Genomic DNA, 24134 nt, shown 5'->3' on the forward strand with positions numbered 1-24134 from the left:
AAACTTCCGGGGTCAATAAGTGACGTCACGCAGCGTTGACATCACCAACATTAGAAAATTTTACACATCGCAAAATGTCGTACGCCTATCTGTTCAAGTATATTATTATTGGGGATACAGGTATGTATGATCTACGTTATGTTGCTATTTTGAAGATCGGCCATTTATATTTCATATCTATCGTTTTCACGACCCGACTGAAAATATGTTCAGCTTTTATTTCGACACAAAACATCGATATTCACACACGGTTCCAAAATGGCGATTTTGTATAATGAATGCATGATAAAGACTGGTGAATTGTGTTTTTCATAACAATAATTTGAACAATAACGGATTTTATCGATAAAAACTCGTCATATCATTTTAGCTTATTCTTATGCTAATTTATTTGTGTCAAATGCTGTCTGGTATCTTGATATGGTTTTGTTCTAAATATAGTCCCAACACAATAAGGTGAATAGTGCTACATATCAAATGGCTTCAATTCAAATGCCATCAAATTATTAATTTGGCTGAATGTATCTGGTTTAGCCGATCAGGTACGGGGGGGGGGGGGCCTAATGCATTAACAAATTATGAACAAATAGTCGAGTAATCAGCTAAATATATTGAACTGATGTCAGACTGAGATCAGGGTTATTTTTAGAGATGCTTATTGAACTGATGGATTTTGTTGACAGAAGACAAGATGGAATTGGATCGTTTGATAGGGCAAGACAATTTACCACCAAATTAACCCAATACCTGCACATAATACCTATTTGTCATCAAAAACTTACAAACTTGAGAGGATGCAAATTAAATGTTTACTATGAATGATATTGATAGCCATGTGTAAGAGCTAAATCTGCCTATTGCAAATTGCTGGTCTTTCTTTTGTTTGGCCTCAAAAGTTACATAAATTAGACATTATATCCTGGTAAAATAAAATCACAATGAATAATCTGTCATGTAAATATTAGCTTGATTTATCCTTGAAACTGCACAATTAAAAAACCCTTAAACATACATTATGCAAGAGCTAAATCTGCCTATTCCAGGTCTTTCTTTAGGCCTAAAATGTTATATAAACTATTAATTAAACATTTATGAACAAAACAAGACCATAATCGACTCTCGATGGCATCGGATACTCAACATTTTAACTAGATTAAAACGGTTCGCCAATTTAAAATTTTAATTTTTGGGAAAGCAAGGCTAAGTCCCGAATACCAGAGCCCTGGTTACCACTGTGCACACATCTTGTCAAAACTACAAACAATGATAACTTGGCTGAGAATGAAGTTATTTGAATGAAATTTTCAATATTTTCTTTGAATTATTATAGCAAGAATGACCAACTCTTTATTAAACTCTTAACTAATGTATCTTTAATCAACTGTCTAGAAGAATATCAGATGGACGCAATTTTTATGGATTGAAACATGATCCCGATTTAATAATTTAAAAATTGATATAATCAAGACTAATTATTGTAACATCGGTAGCAATGTTAATCGAGACTACATAACATTCAGACTAATGTATTTTTACCAAAATTTTGAATATATTTTCATTTTTCATGATCTGTTTTTAAAATATTATAGCTGGAACTGCCAGCTTTTTATCTAATTTCTATCTAATTCTTACATTAATTTCCCCCAAATTGCCTACAGTATAAGCTTACTATTGTGTTAGTGATGGGGGGGGGGGGGTGGGGGTACATGTACATGCTGCTCTTGTGGACAGTTTGTTTGTGAGCGAAATCGGCCTTTCTAGGTGGTGTCAAACTTGTTTTAGTACTTTCTATTGTGTCAATGTCATTATTTTCTGGTAATTGATTTGATTTTGGAAGTATTTTATTAGAGTTTGTTGATCAAGGGCAATAAGTGACACCTGTTATTATATTTTTAAAGTTTTCTGGTAATTAATTCATTGTTATTGATATAATGAAACTATTCTGTCAGTTTTTTACACCTAAATGAGACAGTAGCCTACCTGTTTTGTTTTAGACAACTGAGAGTAAATTGTCCTTTCACATCTGATTATTTCTAGTTTTTATTAATCAGAATAGCAGACTCCCAGAATGTGATAAAATCTAATATAATTACAATATTAAACAGACCCTAATTGTTTTGTTTAAAAGTATGAGATCAAGATCCCACCAGTCAATCAATCAGTATAATGTTGCTTGCTGTGTAACAAATAAATTCTGAGTTCCATCACAGTATTGGCTGAGATAGTTCCTGGCAAGGATGAGACCAATAACATGAGGTCCCACTGACATATTGGCATGCACGAAACCTTGAAAATTGAAATATGAAGAAAAGTGGGCAGTAATGATGGTGCTTTTCATGCAAAATTTCCCTATGTACTGTAGCATTGTGATTACAGGAGTTGAAATGTTTGTAAAATTTTACTTGTCTCAGGTCACAGGTGACAAGTAGAAATATTTTTTACTTGTCACTGGGTCATTTCAAGTTGTCACCATTGATTTTTGTTTTTAATTTAAAAATAAAATAACTTATTGTATTTCAATTTCATTTGTAAGAGATGCTTACATGTACAGACTCAGCGTTCACTATAACACATTTTGGCGGAGGTAATTTGTTTTAAAATAAAAGATTCCCCTTTTCCAACCATATTGTAATGGATAAATTAGACAGATACATTTTTAGCCAGAATTTTTATAGACATTATTTCTTCTTGTCATTTGAAATGTTACATGGATTCGACAAGTAGGCAAGCATTATTTTGACCCCTGATGGTGAATCATGCCTATCTTCATTGTTCTGGTAGGACTAGAGCATGGTGTATGCCTATCTTCATTATTCAGATTCATGCAGAAATTTAGGACATTAAACACCATTTTACCTGTATTTCAAACCTATTTGTGAACTTTTCTAATGTTCTTATAAATATTTTTGGTACTTCCGGATATGATTTTTGCTTCGGAAGGATTTGAATGTAACTGGAGTTTCTTCTTCTTTGGGTGACGCTCTTCGAAAAAGCCTAAGGCTCCGTCAATTCAAGTCCAATTGACCTACTTATTCTTTGAACAATTCTGCATCGATTTGGTGAATTCAATTTTTGAATTTCATCCAACAACATGGTCAGTTCCTGGTCTATAGTAAAATCGTATTTTTGTTTTTTTGTTAATTATTCTGTGAGTTGTGTCAAGTGATTAACACAAATGGATATAATGATTTAATATTTACATGTATTACGTGACAAGATGTCGCTACACTAATTAACGTGTAGCACCTGAACATGTTTTGAAGATATCAATATAAACATTGATTAAAATGTAGTACCTGAACATGTTTTAAAGGTATCAATATAAACAGGATAAAGAAGACCAATCAATACCAGACGACAAGATGACAGCCATTACAGGAATTCTGCTTAGGTGTGATAGGCGTCTTATGATCTAATATGGCTAAATCTATTTGTTAAGACCAGCTCAATTTTCATCAAGGTCACTGAGATGTAAACAAGGCTAGGGCATGTGATTGTTGCGAGATTGTAGGTTAGGGTTAGGGTAAGCATTACGGTTAGGTTTAGCCTTGGGATTACCGCTAGGCCTGTTTACATCTCGTGACCTTTGACCAAATTTGAAGTTGGCCTTATCAATTCGATCTAATACATTTAGCCACCTGTTATTACAAGTAGCCTTTTACTATCCAGTCGTATATTTCAATACACTGCCAATTTGATTGATTATGAAAGTCATTGACCACATGTTTCTGGTTAAACCACTCCTTTAGATAATTTGAACACATGAATATTATATTGATTTTCTATTTAAATTATTAAACTTATTTGGTATTGTACAGAGGAGTTCAATAACTGGTTATTCACAGAGGGTGTTTAACTATAGTATAACTCATTATCGTAATTAGCTCCTACATGTAGCTGGTAGCCACATTGGTTCAGTGACTAGGACATTGGCTGAGATAGTTCATCAGGATTATCCAGTGTGGCCCCCCCTCTCCCACTGCTTCCCTTGTCAGTGGTGTATGACAGAGGACCTGGCAGTGAACTGCTTTTAGTCATTCGAATGGAACAAAAAATGAGGTCCTGTGTGTACACATAATAGAAGCCTTGACAGTTAGAAAGTTAGAATTCGAATAATGTGTAGGCATTAGAGTCAATCGACACAACTAGGTCATTTCGGGACTAACAAATGCTTCAATTTTATTTCAATAATTGGCTTGCGAGTAGGGGTGTTTAGAAGTGGCAGGAAACCAGGTGACCGGGAGAAAACCCACGAGGTTGGACAGAGGACCCTACTCCTTGTCACATATAACCAGGTAATCGAAACCCCGCCAGTTGACTCAATGACAGACCTTATGATACAGCTCGCACGTGCTAACCATTCAGCCATCCAACCCCCTAAAATCTTAGAACTAGCATAACACGACATGTATTGAGGACAATCCACGTGACAATGAATCTGTTATCTTGTTGTTTATATATATAAAGATCAGAAGGATTTACGGCATGCATCATTCCACTCGTCATAGGGCCTGCAAATATAAAAATGGTAAAGGAAATGTTATTTTATTAAATGTACAATGAAGTGTTCATCCAGTTGAAAAGAAAATTTATCAGCCACATCTTGTGTTGCTTGGATGTTTACTTGTCTTGACCTAACATGAACAATATTAATGTCTTTCTTTTCCATCCATCTTGTGCATTTATTACACCAATTACAGTCATTTTGGAAGGAAATGAAATGGAGTTTAACATCCTACTGTTAGGTTCTGATAGGGATAATATATGAAATGAGGTTTTTTGTACAAAATGGAAGAGATCAGAACTAAATCAATCTGACATCTTTATTATTTAAATTTACAGCTACGTCTGGGTCGCATATCACTACTTACATACTCGTAAATCAAAGACTCTATTGAACTTCAATATATAACATTTTATATGTTTTATAAACCTGTCCATTGATGTAGAATTTATTTATTTACATGAATAATTGTCTAGGCAAGTCATCATGGTTAGAATCCCCATTGAAACAGTTTGGGTTGAAATGTAGAAAACTATCTACATATACACGTTGTTGCTCTTCGACTTCAATCAATAGAAAAACAATTGAATTGGCTGGTAGAAGTATCCCTTGACTGCATTTCAACCTTCAACGCAATGGCACAGAACTGTTAAAACAGAATTGTGATGGATTTATGGTTGTTTTTAAAACACTGAATTCAACTCATCGTTTGTAATATAAACTATGTTTCTCAGTTCGCGTTGTAAGCTAATATTGTTATGTTCAAGAACAATTGACAACCATATTGAATAATGTTATATATCAGTTACTGGGAGGAGTTTATTTATTATAATCGCGCGTCTCTGGAACGTATCACATCAACTGTTCTGGATATCATTATAAAACTTAATACAGACATTTTCTCACTTTTTACAATTATTGTGTTTCTATGGAAACAGATTTAATTTACTTTTGGTATACAAGATGAATGAGAGGTTGGTTGGGATGGCCTAATGGTCTAGAGTGTCCCACTTCGACCTCTGACTGGCCGGTCATCTCAGACTTGCGGTCATGATTTCGATCCCTGGTGTGGGTGTATGTGGCTTGGAGATAGGGCCGTCTTCTCAACCCTTTCGTTAAGCCTAATAAAATAAAGACAACTTGTCTGTGATTTCACCAGCGGTGGATGCGAACGAACATTAAACACTAATACTACTAATAGTAGTAATAGAACTGGTTACTTTGTAAGTACAAATAGGCCACAGTTAGAACTGTTATTTTATTTATTGCCAACGACAGGCAGCTATATTATTGACCTATTATTTGTTAATGTATTTGTTACTATAAATAGTAAGAAGAGAAAATCAATATTAGTTAAACACACATACTGTATCTAATCATTACTTTGCTATAGATACACCTTCAGTCCTGTCTACTATACATACCTTCAGTCCTGTCTACTATAGACACCTTCAGTCCTGTCTATTATAGACACCTTCAGTCCTGTCTAATATAGATACCTTCAGTCCTGTCTACTATATAAATCGTCACCTATTGTTGCTGGTACTGTACATATAGTACAGGTCATTACCCATTCAGTAATATTACATCCATGACAGACAATACATGGTGTAATTGTCTGCAACTTTATCTTGTTAGTTTTATTGGTGTGAAGTACACTGACTTATTTTATAAGTTTACTGATCTTTACCATAGTAACATAAAACTACAGCAGTCAAAATGTTAAAAACATGTCTTTCTATAGAAATTCTGAACTTTATTTATGTGATGATGATCTTTTTATTGTGTTGTTTTCACCATAAATCATGTAGAATGATAATCATAAGATAAGTTCTGATTGAGGAGTACAGAGGGGGGGGGGGGGATTACTGATAGTCAGTCCTAATCTGAAGATTAAACATATCTTTTCTACTCTAATCACTTATAGGTAAACATTTAACAACAGATATGATTATTATAGATCAATGATTCTAGCTTTAGGGTATTATTACGGGGACATCTCACTGTGCCCCCTGCTATTGTTCTCATGGGGGGATTAATCAAGCAAGGGGATTATCGAATACAATGGTGTTAAAAGTATAGTCTGTTTTTTTTAAACTACTAGGTTTAAACTAATTAACAACTTTATTCACAATAAATTTCATAAAAGTAACAACAAATACATGTATCAAACATAAATCATAACCCTACTAAATGTGATATGGCGTCAGTATATTCAATTGCACTTTTTACTCCATTTAACAGTTTGATTTTTAGATCATTAATAGATTCTTCTACTCTTTTATATTTTCGTCTTTTAGGGGGCAATCGTCCCCCGTTATCCAATTGAACTATTGTATTTTCAGTAAAAGTCTGCTGTTGCTATTGGGTTTCATATATTTTACTCTGTACTTATACCCCAAATTAACTAAATTTTTACTTCCTTGAGAATTAGGAATAAACCCTATGCGAACTTGAGCCATTTTAAAAGATATAATGTAATTGAGGGTGACAACTTTCCTTATATAATGATAGTGAGTTTCTAATCATATATTTGATTGATATATGAGTACTGTCTAAATGAAAGGTAGGTGAATAATATTTAAGATACTCGTTAACCAATGACACGTGAACTTAACTTATATATTTTAATCATTAGAATAATTAAATTTTAACTAGGTGAACAGTACTAATAAGGATACAGTCTATAATCCTTTGTTTACTTAAATTTTCACACCACTACCCTATAACACCAGTTGATTGGGGGGCACAGTGAGATTAAACCATTATTACATGACCACTAGGAGATTATAGGTACTTCAACTTACATGTAAAAACACCTGTCATTGGTTAATTAAATCATTCATACTAATTAGATAACAGATGTTATGATTGGTCAGTTAACAAGGGAGCTTTTAATTGTAGAATAGCTCTGTTTGTTACGTGAATGTTGGGTGATTTTTGATAGTCGATTAACCAGTTGACCTAAAGTTTTAACAATAGATGTTTTCACTAATAGTATTTATGAAAGGGGGAGGGGGTTATTTCCTAAATGTAGCCATTGGCACAAAATATATTTAACTATTTTAATGCAGGGTTACTGGTACTAAAACGGTTTTCTCTGTATCAGGTTGGGGAGGTTTTTTTTGTATAGTAGGAATTTAAAGTTTGACAGTGGTACATGTACCTACATTTGACTAACTCGGCAAATTTCTACCCTCCCTATTAGAACAGTGAATTAATGTGAAAACGGGACACACTTGTACGGCCAACCATTCTGTCTTAATATTAGGGGCTTGGTGAGGGGAAGCGTCGTAGCCTATCAAATTTGGAAAAATGGTAAAATCAGTCGCTCATTTTCTTTTTATGAATCATATACCCCATCTTCAGACCCCCCTTTACTCCTCATCAGATCTGTTTGTGAATCATGTACGCCAACTTCAGTCCCCCCCCCCCCCCACTCCTCACCAGATCTGATCCGTTATGTCTTATGTCGACACCCTACCCCCCCTCTGCTTTAAATTGAGTAGAGACGACATCTGAGATCATAAATGAAGTTGATATCTTAGTTTAAATTATAAATTTTAGGTCATAAATTTAATATAAGCTATGAAAACATGCTGTTCATGTTACGGAAAACTTGAGGTTATAAAATAAGTTTTTATATGGTAATTAAAGATTAGGGTATACTGATCACGTAACAAGAAGTAATATTTTATAAAAACATATGACTACTGAAGACAACTCCTTGTCGTCAAACAGATCAACAAAAATAAAAACAACTGTCGGATTGGGACTGGTTATCCATGTTACCGAGTTTGATATTGAGCAGAAAAGTTTTTTAAAAAATTTCAAAATATGGTGATATAAGCTTACTGAAATGATCTGTAATACTGAAGTGATTGTACAGTGAAGGATTAGAAATGACAAGAGAATCTATGTAAAAACTTATAGTTATAGCTTTTTATAGAAATGTGTTTAAACGGTACATCCATGTAAGGTGAAAGGTTATTTGTACATGTTGGCGAACACATAAAATATCAGTCCTTCATTTTTATAAAATTGTGCTGGAGTCATAAAAAGCTCCTGATACCTTGAATATATGCAGTTTAAAAGTAAACAAAAACTGAAAGTAGGTTATTAATCTCAATATTTAGGAGAGCGATTTAGCTATTTTGCCGGAGTCTTTAATGACTCCTTCGAAGGAAAGCCGACGATCGTCGAGAGGAGCAGGAACAAAAGCTCCCCTTAAACGTGAAGGACTGAAATATCCCTTGGTGTTTGGGATTTGGAGGACACAATTTCTCTCATTGTGTATGTATCGCGTTTTTCATCAGACACGTTGGTGAATATAAGCAAGGTGTTTTAAACTTGTATTTTTAAAATATAAATTATTAATTAATGTTTTTATTTTTACAGGTGTGGGTAAATCCTGTCTATTGTTACAGTTTACAGATAAAAGATTTCAACCTGTTCATGATCTTACTATAGGTAAATTGTTTTTATTTATATAGATATTATTCGCTACAATCCCATTGTTACAATGACTAGACCTCTGTCATCTAGGGGGCTTCTAGTCGTTAGGATGGGCTGAAACAGTGATGAGCTTAATAGCAAAGTAAAAATAGACAAACTTTCATTTACCATAATACTATAGCACACTGCATAGCATACATGTCCATCTTAATCAGTGCAGTTTCTTTCATCTGGGCCCAGAAAAGTCAAATATGTTATATTGTGTATTGTCATAGTTACCCAAAATAAAAGTAGAATTAGGAAACGATCCATTTTTTCTTACCAGTATATTTCAAAATGAAATTTTAGTTGTATAGAGCCTCAATTATTGACATATCATATCAGATCAACCCAAAATAAATACTTTATTTTCACCTAAACCCTAGAATATTTGGCTCCTTTACATAAGAAAACCCCTCCAGTGTATTCATTTTTTTTCATTTCCGATATTTTTATCTTATATGAATAAAAGGTGAGGAAATCAAAGAAGATGGGTGATCAGATATTGAGACTATTCATAATAGAGATAATTTTTGGGTTGCATTTTTTGTGACAGGTCAGTTGTAAAAATTACAATAATTTTGTTTTGTGAAACAGTAGATTGATACTATAATCAAGATGAAATAATATTCATGAATATTTTATTTTTATCAACAGGTGTAGAATTTGGTGCACGTATGATCACAATCGATGGAAAACAGATCAAATTACAGATTTGGGATACAGTAAGTTTCATATTTTACATTGAATCTTTTTCTCTATTTTTTCCTTTGCATAGACTACTATGATTTTGAAATATGAAAATTGGAATAACGTCCAAAAATGATTCAGTGTTTATAAGGATACCGGTATGCATGTTTCTGAAGCAGCAACTTCGAGTTCTACAACATCTGGACGTTGCTAGATTGCTTTGCAATTCCCAGACTTATAGCTACGTTATCTCCCTTTACTGCAGACACATGAACAGTTAGGGTGACCCACCATAAATAAATATCTCCAAATATCTCGACAATTACGCCACAATATTTATATATATGCCAAGCCTCAAATCAGTTTCACACAATTATAGTCACTAAATAAACGATCATGTTGTACTTAATAAGCTATGACCATTAATCATCTATAAATAATAGACTGAAAACTGGTTCCAAGTGTCGTCCATAACATCCAGACACTTTTGAGTAAAAGATGGGTTACGTGCCCTTGTTTTGAAATTAGTCTCGCCTAACCAGTATATCGACCATTCTACGTCTGATTGACAGGTCGGGATAATCAAGACTACTTTTTTACGAAACATAACAGAAAGCTAGAACAAGAAATTGAATTTAGAAATAAGCACTTTAGACAACTCAACAATTGTTTTAAGAAACTTGTAAAAGTAAAATGAAACTACTGCTAGTATCATGTTCCTGCTAAAGAAAGTGATTCAGAGATAGTATTTGTACTAAACCAAAAGATGCCGCTCTTAACGGTACAGTTAATGATAAAGCAATTTAAAAAATAAAACAAACGTAATTTCTAAAGCTGCTGTAATAACCAAGAAGCTAAATTTTACTGCTATTCAAAATCGTCAACAATAGATTTTTACGGCTGTAATAGTTGATATATTTGTAGAGAATTGCACGTGCCGTGGCTAGTTATCGACTCAAAGAGAGTGCGGGGTAGTCAGAAATCAGTTCGAGACACGCAAGTGAAGCGTGCACATTTAGCCGTGTCGAGACCAACTTTCTGTAGAGTGCACGGGTCACCCTAAAACAGTAGCATCCAATTAGACATTGCGACCTCCACGGAAACCTTGACATTAAGTTTGACTGTGTGATTTAGATGAAGAGTAACATTGATAAGTAAATACCTCAAGGCCTCCTGTAGACACTAATAACATATTTACAAATCATTATATATAAGCTTGTTTAGTGTGAAATTCATAGCTGATAATGTTATGACAATGATGCTATGATATATATTATGAAATGTCAAGCCTTGTTCTGTGGGACAAGTTGACAACATATAATACAAGTATCTGTAATATTTAACATCTGTTCCCCGTCAGTGTAATCTCAACATCTGTTACCACATACATTTAATGTGACAGTTGTTTTTTCCTTAATGTTTAAATCATTTTGATTAAGCTGTATTTATTTAATCTTCTATACATTTACATATTACAAACTGTTCTCTAGTAAACTATGTCAAATACAATTATAATCTTCTCAATATTCAATTTATGGCCGGTTTGAAGGAGCATATTGATAACTTGTTTTATAAATGTAATGCCATTATTGATATCATTACAAAGTGGTGAGGGGATGTAAGACCTGGGAATCTATTTCAAGGGACAGGGAGCATCCAATCTAAGAATTGAATTGTCATCCATCTTTAACACTGTTTACATCAATCTGGTTAAAACACAGATCCTATTTCGTTTCGTTTTTATAGTTCAAAATTTCGTTTTACTTGTCTTTACTACACTTGGATCTGGAAGAGTTGTTATTTAACTCGTGTTCTGAATGGTGTCAGGGATAAGCCAATGAAACGGTCTGTTACGGCGAGCTTTAGGCATGTTTTTCACGGAACTGTGGGTAATCCACTAGTAACATCAATGCTGATTGGTTAATCAAATGTCTGACGTCAAAAGGGTCATAAGTCGGTCTTTTGACCCCTGACATGACATCTTGCTATAACTTGTCAGATTTTCATGTAGTGTAGGCCATCGAAAGTATAAAAAACGAAACGAATTATAGATCTGTATTTTAATTAGATTGTGTTTACATATAGGTTGGTTGGTATTACAAAATCACCAATAGGCATAATTGTTTATTGCTGGATCGGGGGTGGGGGGATGGCCGAATGGTTAGCACATGTGCACTGTATCATAAGGTCTGTCATTGAGTCAGCTGGTGTGGTTTCGCTACCCGGGTTGTACATGACAAGGACTTAGGTCGCCTGTCCAACCTCGTGGGTTTTCTTCGGGTCTTCTGGTTTCTCCCCACTGCTAAAGACCCCTACGCACAAGCGAATGATTGAAATAAAATTGAACCTTATCTTAGTCCCGAAATACCCTGTTTGTGTTGAAAGGAGTGGATGTTAACCCACTCTCTCTCTCTCTCTCTCTCTCTCTCATTACAGAATAAATGTTAATTATGATAAAAGTTAATTAAAAACTGATACATGTAAATATATTGTATATTTCAGGCCGGTCAGGAATCATTTAGATCTATCACCAGATCATATTATAGAGGTGCTGCTGGGGCTTTGTTAGTTTATGATATTACTCGGTAAGTTATCTACAATATAACATCAAGGTGACAACTGTTTATCTGCCTGTAATTCTCGACTTTACTAGACAGTAAGACATCTTTAAATTCTGTCAAATTCTGCAATAATCGTCCAGAGAATATGCATGACAAGTTTCATGTTGATCTCTGTGAATTGGTGTGGCCCCAAGAATAATAGAAAGAATTAGATTATCTAACCTATGGACCCACCAGAGGTTTTGACGCTACATGTATCTCTTACAAGTTGCTGTTTGGAAATATGACTGGTTATTCTTCCAAAGTTTGTTATATATTTTTTTTTATTTTTTTTTTTTTAGACGAGATACATTTAATCATTTAACAACCTGGTTAGAAGATGCTCGTCAACATTCTAATTCTAATATGGTTATAATGCTTATAGGTAACAAAAGGTAAGATAGTTCATCCTCTTACAAATAGTGCCACATATCCAGGAAATTAAACCATCTAGTCAATATGGCGCTGACCCATTAGCAAGGAGGTCCTAGGATTTTTGAGCCTGGTTTCCCCTTGTCAATCAGGCAGGATGTAGGGTATTGTTTCCGCTTGTCAGTCAGGCAGGATGTAGGGTCTAGTTCCTCCTTGTCAGTGTATCTATCAGTAAAACTTGATATTCTTGCTGTGTATTTATCAGTAAAACTTGATATCCTCGCTGTGTATTTATCTGTAAAACTTGATATCCTCACTGTGTCTCTATCTGTAAAACTTGATATCCTCACTATGTATCTATCTGTAAAACTTGATATCCTCACTATGTATCTATCTGTAATATTAAATTCCTGTGTTTTAGTGATCTAGAAGCCAGAAGAGAAGTTAAAAAAGAAGAAGGTGAAGCTTTTGCCAGGGAACATGGATTAATATTTATGGAAACTTCTGCTAAAACAGCTGCAAATGTAGAAGAAGTAAGTTAAAGACGTTGTGGATAATATACATGTTTCTCCTGTTCGATCAGGCACCAAATTTATGAGGAGCAAGGAGTTTATGCAAACCAGAATAATTTTTTCTCAGATAATGGAAATGCAACACCCGGTTACACAGCTATTTTAAAGGAGCTAAGTCGCTAATATTTGGGACCTAGAAATTGACACAAATGGGTCGCAACGCATACAATAATGTAATATGAATGTAATATAAATTGATTTACATTCAAACGTTTCTGTTTTTACTGTAATTTTTAATCAGTTAGGTTCGGCGAAACATACCAGTATTCTTAATCGAATTTCAATCTCTAGCATCTGGTTATTCCAGTCTACGCCGATATTATTTATTGGGCCTGTTCTCCAGATAAGAATATAGCGTCACCGTTTGACATGACTTGTGAAATATGTCTAGCCGCGTTCTTTGAGTCCCTTGTTCCAAATGGCGCTGAAACGCATTATGGTACACGATTCGTGTACCAATGGTAAAATGTTTATTTTGTCTTTAAATATTGGATACCAGAAGGCCATCTTTTCCCGGTAAGATCACAACAAACCGACAAATAAATCGTGTTTTCAATGTCGAAGATTTTGAATGATATTGAGTTAGAGACTTAGCTACTTTAAAGTAGATGTGTGAATATAACTTTTACACATCTAGTTTAAACATAGGGAGGCACGGTGACTCAGTGAAGCACTGGAGATCTATCTATGTTCTGGTCGACAAAGTTCCTTTGGATTTTCTGGCCTGATGCAGGATGGAGAGCCTGGCAAGGAACAGTGTGTAGTGTTTTGGATGGTACGGAAAACCGAATTCTGTGTACACATTGCCATGCATGTAAAAAACATCTTGACAGATGAGATTCATAATAAGAGCATACTGTAGTGCCTCTATCAGGGCAAATTGACATCATAGAACATTGTATCATTTCATATGTTTTGTATAAATATATGAAGTAAATATAACATGAAACCTCCCAGGGGGTTGGATGGCTGAATGGTTGGCACATGCGCTCGCTGTGTCATAAAGCCTGTCATTTAGTCAACTGTGGTGGTTTCGAATCTCCGGTTGTACGTGACAAGGAGTAGGGTCGCCTGTCCAACCTCGTGGGTTTTCTCCGGGTCCTCCGGTTTCCTCCCACTGCTAAAGACCCCTACGCGCAAGCGAATTATTGAAATAAAATTAAAACCATGTTAGTCCCGAAATGACCTAGTTTGTGTCGAGTGGACGTTAAACCCCATTTCTCTCTCTCTCTGAAACCTCCCATATAAACATTAGTGAAGGTAACTACTAGTACAGAGAATTAACTGAATACATTTTTTGTTTCAGGCTTTTATTAACACAGCAAAAGAAATCTATCAAAAAATCCAAGATGGTGTCTTTGATATAAATAATGAGGTGAGTGGTTAGATCTGTGTATATGGTGGTCGAATTGTCCAGACCTGGGCCCTTATTCACGAAAACTTAAACTAAGATACAATCGAAATTTTAAGAAATACTGCAATTCGATTGGCTGACCAGTAAAATCAATTTGCATATATCCAACAAAGTTGGAGTATTTCTTAAAATTTCGGTTGTATCTTAGTTTAAGTTTTCATGAATAAGGGCCCAGGTCTCTTGATTCACTCATGTTAACCTGTCTGGACTGACTCGCTGTTAAATTGACAGGTTTCAGAAGATAACTGTCAGTCAATTTACATGCCATAAAATTTGAATTTAAAAAAAATATCCTTAAAATGAAATAAATACCGCTAAATTTAAGTGTAAAAGCACTTAAAGATACATTATGGGAGATTTGATAACGAGTTGGCAGTTCTCACTATAATAGTTAAAGACTAGATGATGTAAAGGCAATTTGCTGAAAATTTCATTCAAATTGATCCACTATGATTGAAATTTCCGCCTAGCCTCGATCATCATTACTAAAGTCAGTACGATAAACAGCATAGTCTCGATTATCCATTTAATCGTTAAATCGTGAAGGAGAGTTATGCAGTAAATCGGCTCATAATCCACTAATGATCGCAGGCTAGCGATGCCATCTAGAGTTGATTATGGTCTGGATAAGTTAATGTCTAATTTATAATTTAGAAAACATTTCAGACCTAAAGAAAGACCTGCAACAAACAGATTTAGCTCTTGCATAATGTATGTTTAAGAATATGTAAAGAAAATTGGAACATGTTATTTGAAAACAATATCTTCCCAATCCAAATGCAACAAAATATGTCAAAAATTGAAGGGCTGGTAAAATTTCAAGCAGAATCTATCTACAAGCCTGATTGGAGCATAGAAAATCCACACCTCTGACAGACTACTGACAAGATATCTTACTCCTTTGCAATCAAAGGAGTTTCAGCTATTATTATCCCGAATACGTTATTCAATTAGTGAATTATGCAATTACTGTCGTGAATAGAGTATGCATAAACCAACATGTTTGTTGTTGAAAAGACGACTATCTGTTAGGCCTACCCGTGGCCGGTTCATTTCAAAATGGATTAAGAACCCTGGTTAGAACGTTTTTGACTTGGACTTATTGTCAGTTCTACTGTAAATTGACTAAGTCACGCCAAATATTTGTCATCTCAGGGGAGTAGTTGAAGAAAGGATTAAGTCCATGGATATGCCATTATGATACATTCAGTTATGCAGTTATGAACCAAATAAGCATGAAACAACATTTATTTTGAAATGAAATGAAATGGGGTTTATCGTCCTTCTTATCTGCTTCTGCTGGGCTAATACAGTTTGCCATCAGAGTATTTTATCAAGAACAGCAGCACTACAGACTTTTATTTTGAATTCCAACTGTAAGGGTTTTTTCGGATCTTCTGTAGGCAGGAAAATCCAGATGAACTTCCTGGTTAGGGAGTTGGGATCTTACCCACCAAGCTCCCTTTATTTATTTTTAACACCATACATTCCCCTTTCTCCATAATTCACACACACTCTTCGCATACTCAACTTACACTGTCTGTCTATAATTATATATATTTGCGATTATGTAGAGAAAAAAACACAAGGCAAAGTTGACTAGAAATGACATTCGTTGCATTAAAATAGTTTGTTAAATTCTTTGTTGCCGTTTCATATGTTTACACAATATTACCAACAAAGAGATATAAGAAATGAAAAACGGCAGGACGAACTCAATAACTGAATTTTAGGTCTTTGAAGCTTGATAATTACAAATATACTGTTTATGTTTTTATATAATAAATAATAAATGATATTATATTTAATATATCTTATAAAATGTTATGTAATATAAAAAGTGCAAAAGCAGTATCTAAACGGCCAATTAAATTCCACTGAAACATGAAATAGACACAATTTATGTTTATATAATGACATGCCAAGCGGGGCGATGCGAACAACTTTATTAAAAATGATAATTACATTTTCATCTTCCTGGTGACCGGCCTACGTCTGGGGTCTTATTTAAAGTGTCAATCTCGATTATATTTTGGAGAATAAAACTGCTTAATTTTGTCTTAAAATCCTCTACCTTAGGGCCGAGCAACTAACTTAATATATGTGATACGTTTTCAAACAACTTAAACCCGTCAGTCTTCATCTGGAAACGGAGACCTGTCTCAAGCAGTATTATACGGTGTCTGGATAAAAGCAGACTTTTATTTTTTTAAAATAACGTGTAGATGAAATGTACTTTTCGTTATCAAGTACAGCACGTGGGTCATACACTGTATAGATTTTGAAAGGAACGGCAATAGAATATCAGGTCAGATAATGAAAAAAAATTGAATCGAACCCTTAAAAGCAATTTTGACGTCGACCTCAAAACGCCTCAATATTTGGAACTGAGACAAGGTAAATACACCATTCCTCTAAAATTTGGCGCTTAACTTTAATACGTACACTTTTGTTTCAAAGACTCTGTTAAAACCTGTGATGTTCCCTTTAAATAGAAATATTGCAAGTTTATACAACATTGACAAATAATGATAAATTTGGATCTTAATCCGAGAGAATTTTCTATTGTAGTGAAGACAATCCTCACCTCCCCATTGTGAACTTAACTAGGTCGCTTGTGGGAAATGTGACGGATAACAATTACTAAAATTCACTGTCCCAATACTAAAAAATTCTACAATACAAAAAATTTCATACTCTAAATTACTTTGTGAAGTTTTGGGAAATGTGATGGATAACAACCACTGAAATTCATTGTCCCAATAGTAACAATTTCTACAATACAAAAACTAATTAGCTAGTTACTGATTAGACCTAATCACAGATTATTTTAGACACTGTTCGAAAATATGGGCCAAAGTGTTTAAGTATAATCGGTCTATACATGTATCCTAGAGACGGGCAGCGGCTTATAAATACACATTACATTATTATGAACAATACGAAACAAAATGAAATGGGGTTTAACGTCCTACTGTTCTGCTCCTATACTGGGCTAATGAAGACAGACATACGCCATACAGTAAGCCATGAGGGAAATTTTGCCCGGGCAGCGGCACTTTTGCTTACTCTTATATTGAATTCCAACTACCAAGGGATCTTTTACGTGCATTCCAATGTATACACAGGACCTCGGTTTTTCGTATCATCCGAAGGACTAGACAGCTGTCCTTGTCAGGTCCTGCATCACTGACAAGGGGGGGAACCACACTGGAAAATCTGGATGAACTTTTTCGGCCAATGCAGGGTTCAAACACCCGACCTCCAGGCTAGCGAGCCAGCGTCTTACCCACTTAGCCATGTGATCCCCAAAACAAAATGAAAGTAGGGTCTTATTAACATTAGACTGTATTGAAGTTAGGTTTAGCTAAATAAAATCTAAATAAATGTTCATGGAGCTATGTATATTTATATTTTACAGGCAAATGGTATAAAGATTGGCCCCCAACATTCACCTGCCAACGCGAACCTTACATCGCCAGGAGGTGGTGGCAGTCAAGGTGGAGGATGCTGTTGATTGGATAATAATCTTAGGGTATTTATCAGTGAAGGGCAAATAACTCTGTCTTTGTGATGATGCTGATGATGTCATTAACAGAGATGAAATAAGACCTTTCCTCAGAGAAAAAAAAAATGCACTTTGACTGACAAATTTGATGTACCACATACAAAAAAAATTACGTAAAAAAAGCCAGAAAAAAAAATTATAAAAAATTATTTAATATAATTATTAATCATTATGTATACATATTGTAAAATTATAATAAATAGACAAATTTCTATCTGTCTGTCTGTCATTCCATACTTCACTTTCTGTTTATTAGTTTTAAAGACTTGAAGACAAACCAAAAACATGTATATGTCATTGTTTATTTCCTTAAAATCCATTTGCACTCATCAGAGAAACTGCAATCTGATTAACACGCGGATCCTATTTCGTTTCATTTTTTATAGTTCTAAATTTCGTTTGACTTGTCTTCACAACACTTGGGTCTGGAAGAGTTGTTATATAACATGCGTTCTGGTTGAAGTGAGGGATTAGTCAATGAAACTATCTGTTACGGCAAGTTCTTGGCGTCCATTAGAAACGTCAACGCTGATTGATTAATCAATGTCTGATGTCATAGGGTCAAAAGCCGTTGGTACGACCGTTGACGTGACCATCCACTAGAACCGGTCAGATCTTTATGTAGTAGAGGCCATCGAAAGTATAAAAAAAAAGAAACAAAATATAGATGTATATTTTAATCAGATTGGAGAAAGTGTTATTGGTAGAACAATGTTTAGAACACCGTGCCAATTTGTAATACAGTTGAGAATCTGGATCTTTAGGAAACATCCTAGTGAATAATTAAAAATAAAATTAAAATAATCCCTTGTAAAAAAAATTAATGTGACTTTTCGATCGAAAGAATTCTAAAAAAAATTGTAAAAATATTTGTTATTGCCTGTGATTATCTCCCAGTTAGATAACTGTTGCCCTCTAATTTTAAAAGCCGGATAAAGTCAGTGGTTTTATTTTAAGTACATAGTGATGGCGCACGAAGCAGTGTATGCTTACTGTTAACACCCTCCGTCTAGTACACATATTATTACACTATTATTATGTGGAAACGTTATATTAATAGCGTCCGTGAAACTGACTGTAAAGTCACATTAATAGCGCCTGTGAAACGGACTGTAAAGTTATATTAAACTGACTGTATAAAGGTTATATTAAAAGCGCCCGTGAGGCTGACTGTAAAGTTATATTAAACTGACTGTAAAGTTATATTAAACTGACTATATCTGGTGTTTAGAACAAGAGAGTAATATTATATTAACTAGGGTTATAATAATATAATGTATTATATAAAGTCTGGATGTAAATATTGATATTGTTATATATCATCATTATCTTGTATCTCTCAGTTTTAACTCACATGCTTGTATATTCACTATGTTAGCATTGTTCAATAAGTCGATTGCCTCCCTTGTTTTCATAAAACACACCTATGGAAGGAAGCAGATAAACATGGAAGTCGTCTCGACAACTCCACTGCTGATCTGATCTTGTTATGATACACACCACAGGTGTACAGTCGGTCTGTGTATAGTCCTAGTCCGTTATTTGGATTGCATGCTTTCCTAAAACTATACTTGGCTGTATGTAAATATTGGCTTTAGCACAAATTATCTAACTTAACCATCTCTTAGTCTGTATCTTTCATTCAGTTGCTTTTACAAAATTACAAAATATGTACACAAGAAAAAACCCCAGTAAATTGTCCAGAAATAAATAATAGATTAGCCCAAATATAGTTCACATTTTAGAAGAATATTAAAAGTTATGTTGTATGATTGATTAGTTTTATTATTAAATGTTAGTGAATCCATTATTGTTATACTCCTTACTGTTTGAAAATTTGAATATTAAAATAAACACTATATTGGGATGAAAAAATGCATACGGTATTGTTTATTGTACTTTATATTTTGGAAAATGAATTTTGATTTCATCAGCTGACGTCTCTAGGACCATGTGTTGTACGTATGAAAGTTGTTGTGTATATTTGTTCTATTATAGAAATACTTATATTCGTGTACATGACTGGCATTTATATATAATCATAATATACTTTATTATAATAACCCTTTAACAGTTGGACTGTCTGAAACTACTGCTGTCTGTAGCATCGGAAACCTCCTGAGTGCCGTAAACTATTTAAGTTACTGGTTCAGTGACTTGGGCAATTCAGGGAGCAGGAGTTATATTCTGTTACAAAAATGAGTTCCAAGTATAAATGTAAAAAAAAAACCATTACTTTTCTCTAATTTTTACAGGGAACTGGGGTAGTCGATATTTTCATGTACCAAGTGAATTCTTTCTTGCCTTCTAAAATCAGAAAGTATGGGTTAAATAGATTCTGGGGGAAGTTTTATAAAGGGATAAACTCTTGTATGTGTAAATGTTTACGGTAGCTACAATATTCATGATACATGTTGGCTCATCACTCACCTGGTCCCGAGATTACAAAACGTTTTTTTTTTTGCTCTACATTGTGTTTGGGAGGTGATAGGAACAAAAAAATGTTCAACAGTCTCGGGACCAGATGTTGTTAATATTGTATTTTGTCTCATCTGTTTGAAATCTTTTATCTATCAGTGCTAGAAATATTCAGGGTTTTATTTATACGTTTATTCTGAATAGTAAGTTAAATATACATTTATGTATTCGTTAGTTTTAGGGAAGAAGATGATTAATGATTGTGCTCATAAAACAATTATTGTATGAAATGAATTCAGAAACTGCTCATATTTTGAAGTCGGTTAATATCTTCAGTCTGTACTCAGAAATTTAGCTTTTAACCAATGAAAATTTAGAATCCTTAAAATAATTTTTGTGAATAAGACCTTCGTTGAACGTATAAATATTTCTGTTCAACTTATTGGTAAAATTCTATTTCGAACAATTGTTCAAGTTTGCATCCCTAGAAGTAATAATGTTATATTAGATGTGGTAGAATTTATTAGGACTCTTTTAATGTTAAATAAAATTCATGTAAGGAGCTAATGGCAACTGTAAGAATAACGGCACTGTTAATGAAAACATAATTCAACGAATATAATGTCACATGAATAATTGTTGGCTATATTTTCCACATACTTTGTCACAGTTGCCTGTCGATAAATATGCCCTGTTTTATTTCTAACTTGACTCTTGATACATCTTTATATATTTATTTTATTATTTCTGATATTGTTTTCATCTCTGTATGGTTGATTGTATTTATCCAAGATTTCCACTCTGTGTAGTAACTAATTGTTTTTGTTTTTAGTTTTCTTGTGCAATAAACTTTAAAAATATCAACTAATAACTACTCAGTTTATGAATAATATCTTAACCGTTTGCATATCAAAATGAAATGGGAGTTTAGCACTGTTCCTTTCTTCACCAACTGGGCAAATAAGGACGTTCAGTTTGGCCAGGACAGCGGTGTGTCTACCTACTCGTCATTGAATTCCAGGGGTCTTTAACGTACATCCCAACTAGGCACTGTACCCTGCCAGGACCCCCACCCCTGTTTAATCCAGGTCTGAGGACGTAATTCTATGTAATATAATTATTGTTCGTTACTGAGTCACCTTTCAACTAAGATTCTCAGCAATAAACTCTAATTGTATTACATAGAATTGTTACATGTCTGTTTCTAGTTAGATGGGAGATAACTCATCTTAAACTTGACCTCTTAAAATCTGAAGGCAAGAAACAAGCCTTTCACAAAGCTTTAAACAATTTGCAACCAAATAAATCCTTGGACGCATGGTCGATGTAATGCCATGTCAAGTCTTGGGGTTTCACCAAATCTGACAAATGACTCACAACTTTCTACATGATCATCAAATCATAAATAATATAACACCGGTAATATAACGTTATAAGAGTGTAATGCAAAAAGTGCCAAGATGAGGGGTCGGAAGTTTTTGATCAAACTTATGGTATGACACCCCCTAGGGGCAAGAAGTGACATGCTGAAGTGGTTACAGTCTGATGTCGCTCTAAAGGACTGTACAGGAATTATTCATTTTATGGGTAAAATTGCGATTTTCACATGTGTATTTATCACCCTTTTTTAAGCACAGACTGCATTCTATGGTGGAATAGCAACCTTCTAATTTTGAGCCTGTCTGATAAAGCAGGTGGTCAACTTCCACCCAACACTAATTTGAAAAAAAAAAAATCAGTACATACTTATTTTGTGTGGACTTGTTTTAGGGTACCAAATTCACATTGTCCTTATAGTGCAGAAAAAGATATACTGTAACTGTCATGGTCGCAAGTAGAATTTCTTTGGATGGTTTTGAAGTGCTAAGCACATAGTATCCATAGGTGTAAAAAAATGACCGGAATGCAACATACTTAAAATATACAGCTTATTGAAAAGTGCTAAAAATAAGCTTTTGTGATACATTTTTTTGCAAATTTAATTAGAGAAATAAAATTTGTGACTTTTATACGTTTTCATCATATCCATAGCCATTATTTGTACCATGTTGTACTCTATATAAGTGTGTATTTGTATTTATTGTATATTTGGTATTGTCGTATTGTCCCTTTAACATATTTGTTGTATTGTCTCTTTAAGATTTCATTTTCAAACAGGTTACCGAAAATGGCTACAAAATGTTTAATTTCAGAGCATGTTTCCACTATTCATTTTTTCAAATCCACTGATTTCTACAATACAGAAATGTGGAAGCTTAAATATTAACGGCCACGAATCCTTGCGTCGAAGTGGGTGACATTGAACAGTGTAGTATGGTAGCTACGGCTCTCGGGCACGGTCAGCTGCACCTTCAGGGCCGGATTTAGAATAAGAGAGAGGCCCTAGGCAAACCCCCAGAACAGGGCCCACATGGACCTTGGGGCCCTGGGACAAGCAACTCGGTGAGCGGGTGGGTCGGGGGAAGTCGTGCGGTTGGTGGTTCGAATCTCACTTTTAGGTGAATTTGTCATTTTCGTTGGATTATTTTATTTAAAATAATGTCTATTTGAGAGTAATGGATATGTTTTGTTAAGATTGAGCACGTCGATACTCCAATGGAAGGTCGTGGACAACTGCGGAAGCCAATTCCCGTCGACGCCAGATGAGCCATGAACGATTACAGGCCTTTGAAAGTATTTTTTTTTCAAGATATTTTTTATAAAACAGATACTAATGTATTTTATGGCTGGTAGTAAACACCATATGAATGAAATGGAAAATAAATTGTTAGGGGTTTTTTTTATCTACTACGGTTAATTATCTCCAAAATAGGGAAATTACAGATTAATTTCATGGGTTATTGTTTCCTTTACCTAGTTTTTGTCAATTCGATTCCGATCATTTTTATTTTTTGTATCAAATGTTGGGGGGTTGCTTGTTCACGTGAGCATAACTTTTTTAAACCCACCCCATGAAAGAAGTAGCTATAGGGCGTCAAACTTTGGGTGACGAAAAATGGGGAATTTAACCAGGCTTTGATATCCAGTCCGTATACAGATCTCGTTCGCCAGAATCGTCTGAAGTTAATATTGTGGTAACAGCACTGAGTCATCTACAAACTGTGTGAGTTTGGTCTTTCTGCTACGTATAGTAAAGGTGTAAGGACTTGCCAAACTTGATATTTGAGAAAAGACAGATTTTGTCAATTTCACCACATGAAAAATGTTTTTTTTTTTTCAATTTTCTCAGTCAGGAATTGAAAGATTTATCTAATATTGCACATTTATGGGTTTTGGGACTATCCCAACTTATAAACCAAATTTGGTCAAAATCTGTGATTGAAGCCTTAGCACGTTCTGCATGGTTTTCTCGCGACACGCTCATAAAACGTTTATTACTACCTTCTCTGAAACACCTTTATATACATACTGGTAATATAACATTATAAAACCTGTATTACTACTTTCTCTGAAGAGAGAGAGAAATGGGGTTTAACGTCCACCCGACACAAACTAGGTCATT

General features: G+C 34.4%; 1 protein-coding gene across 1 annotated transcript; it reads left to right on the forward strand.

Moving 5' to 3' along the window:
* The first annotated feature begins 7 nt into the window (after nucleotides 1-7).
* On the forward strand, nucleotides 8-21496 carry LOC126816889 (ras-related protein Rab-2). Its single transcript, XM_050543688.2, has 8 exons — nucleotides 8-120; nucleotides 8903-8974; nucleotides 9656-9723; nucleotides 12191-12273; nucleotides 12591-12683; nucleotides 13082-13193; nucleotides 14539-14607; nucleotides 18068-21496. Exons 1-8 carry the CDS (start codon nucleotides 75-77, stop codon nucleotides 18161-18163), a joined length of 639 nt encoding a protein of 212 aa, XP_050399645.1. The 5' UTR covers nucleotides 8-74; the 3' UTR covers nucleotides 18164-21496.
* The last annotated feature ends 2638 nt before the right edge of the window (nucleotides 21497-24134 follow it).

Source organism: Patella vulgata, chromosome 3, assembly GCF_932274485.2.
Source record: "Patella vulgata chromosome 3, xgPatVulg1.2, whole genome shotgun sequence".
Lineage (NCBI taxonomy): Eukaryota > Metazoa > Mollusca > Gastropoda > Patellidae > Patella > Patella vulgata.

What these genes read in the sequence shown, in the direction of transcription:
- LOC126816889 (XM_050543688.2), top strand. Translation starts at nt 75, where the DNA reads ATGTCGTACGCCTATCTGTTCAAGTATATTATTATTGGGGATACAG. An exon ending in AATTACAGATTTGGGATACA is followed by an intron (nt 9,724 to 12,190) that starts GTAAGTTTCATA and finishes TGTATATTTCAG; the next exon opens with GCCGGTCAGGAATCATTTAG. An exon ending in TTAGTTTATGATATTACTCG is followed by an intron (nt 12,274 to 12,590) that starts GTAAGTTATCTA and finishes TTTTTTTTTTAG; the next exon opens with ACGAGATACATTTAATCATT.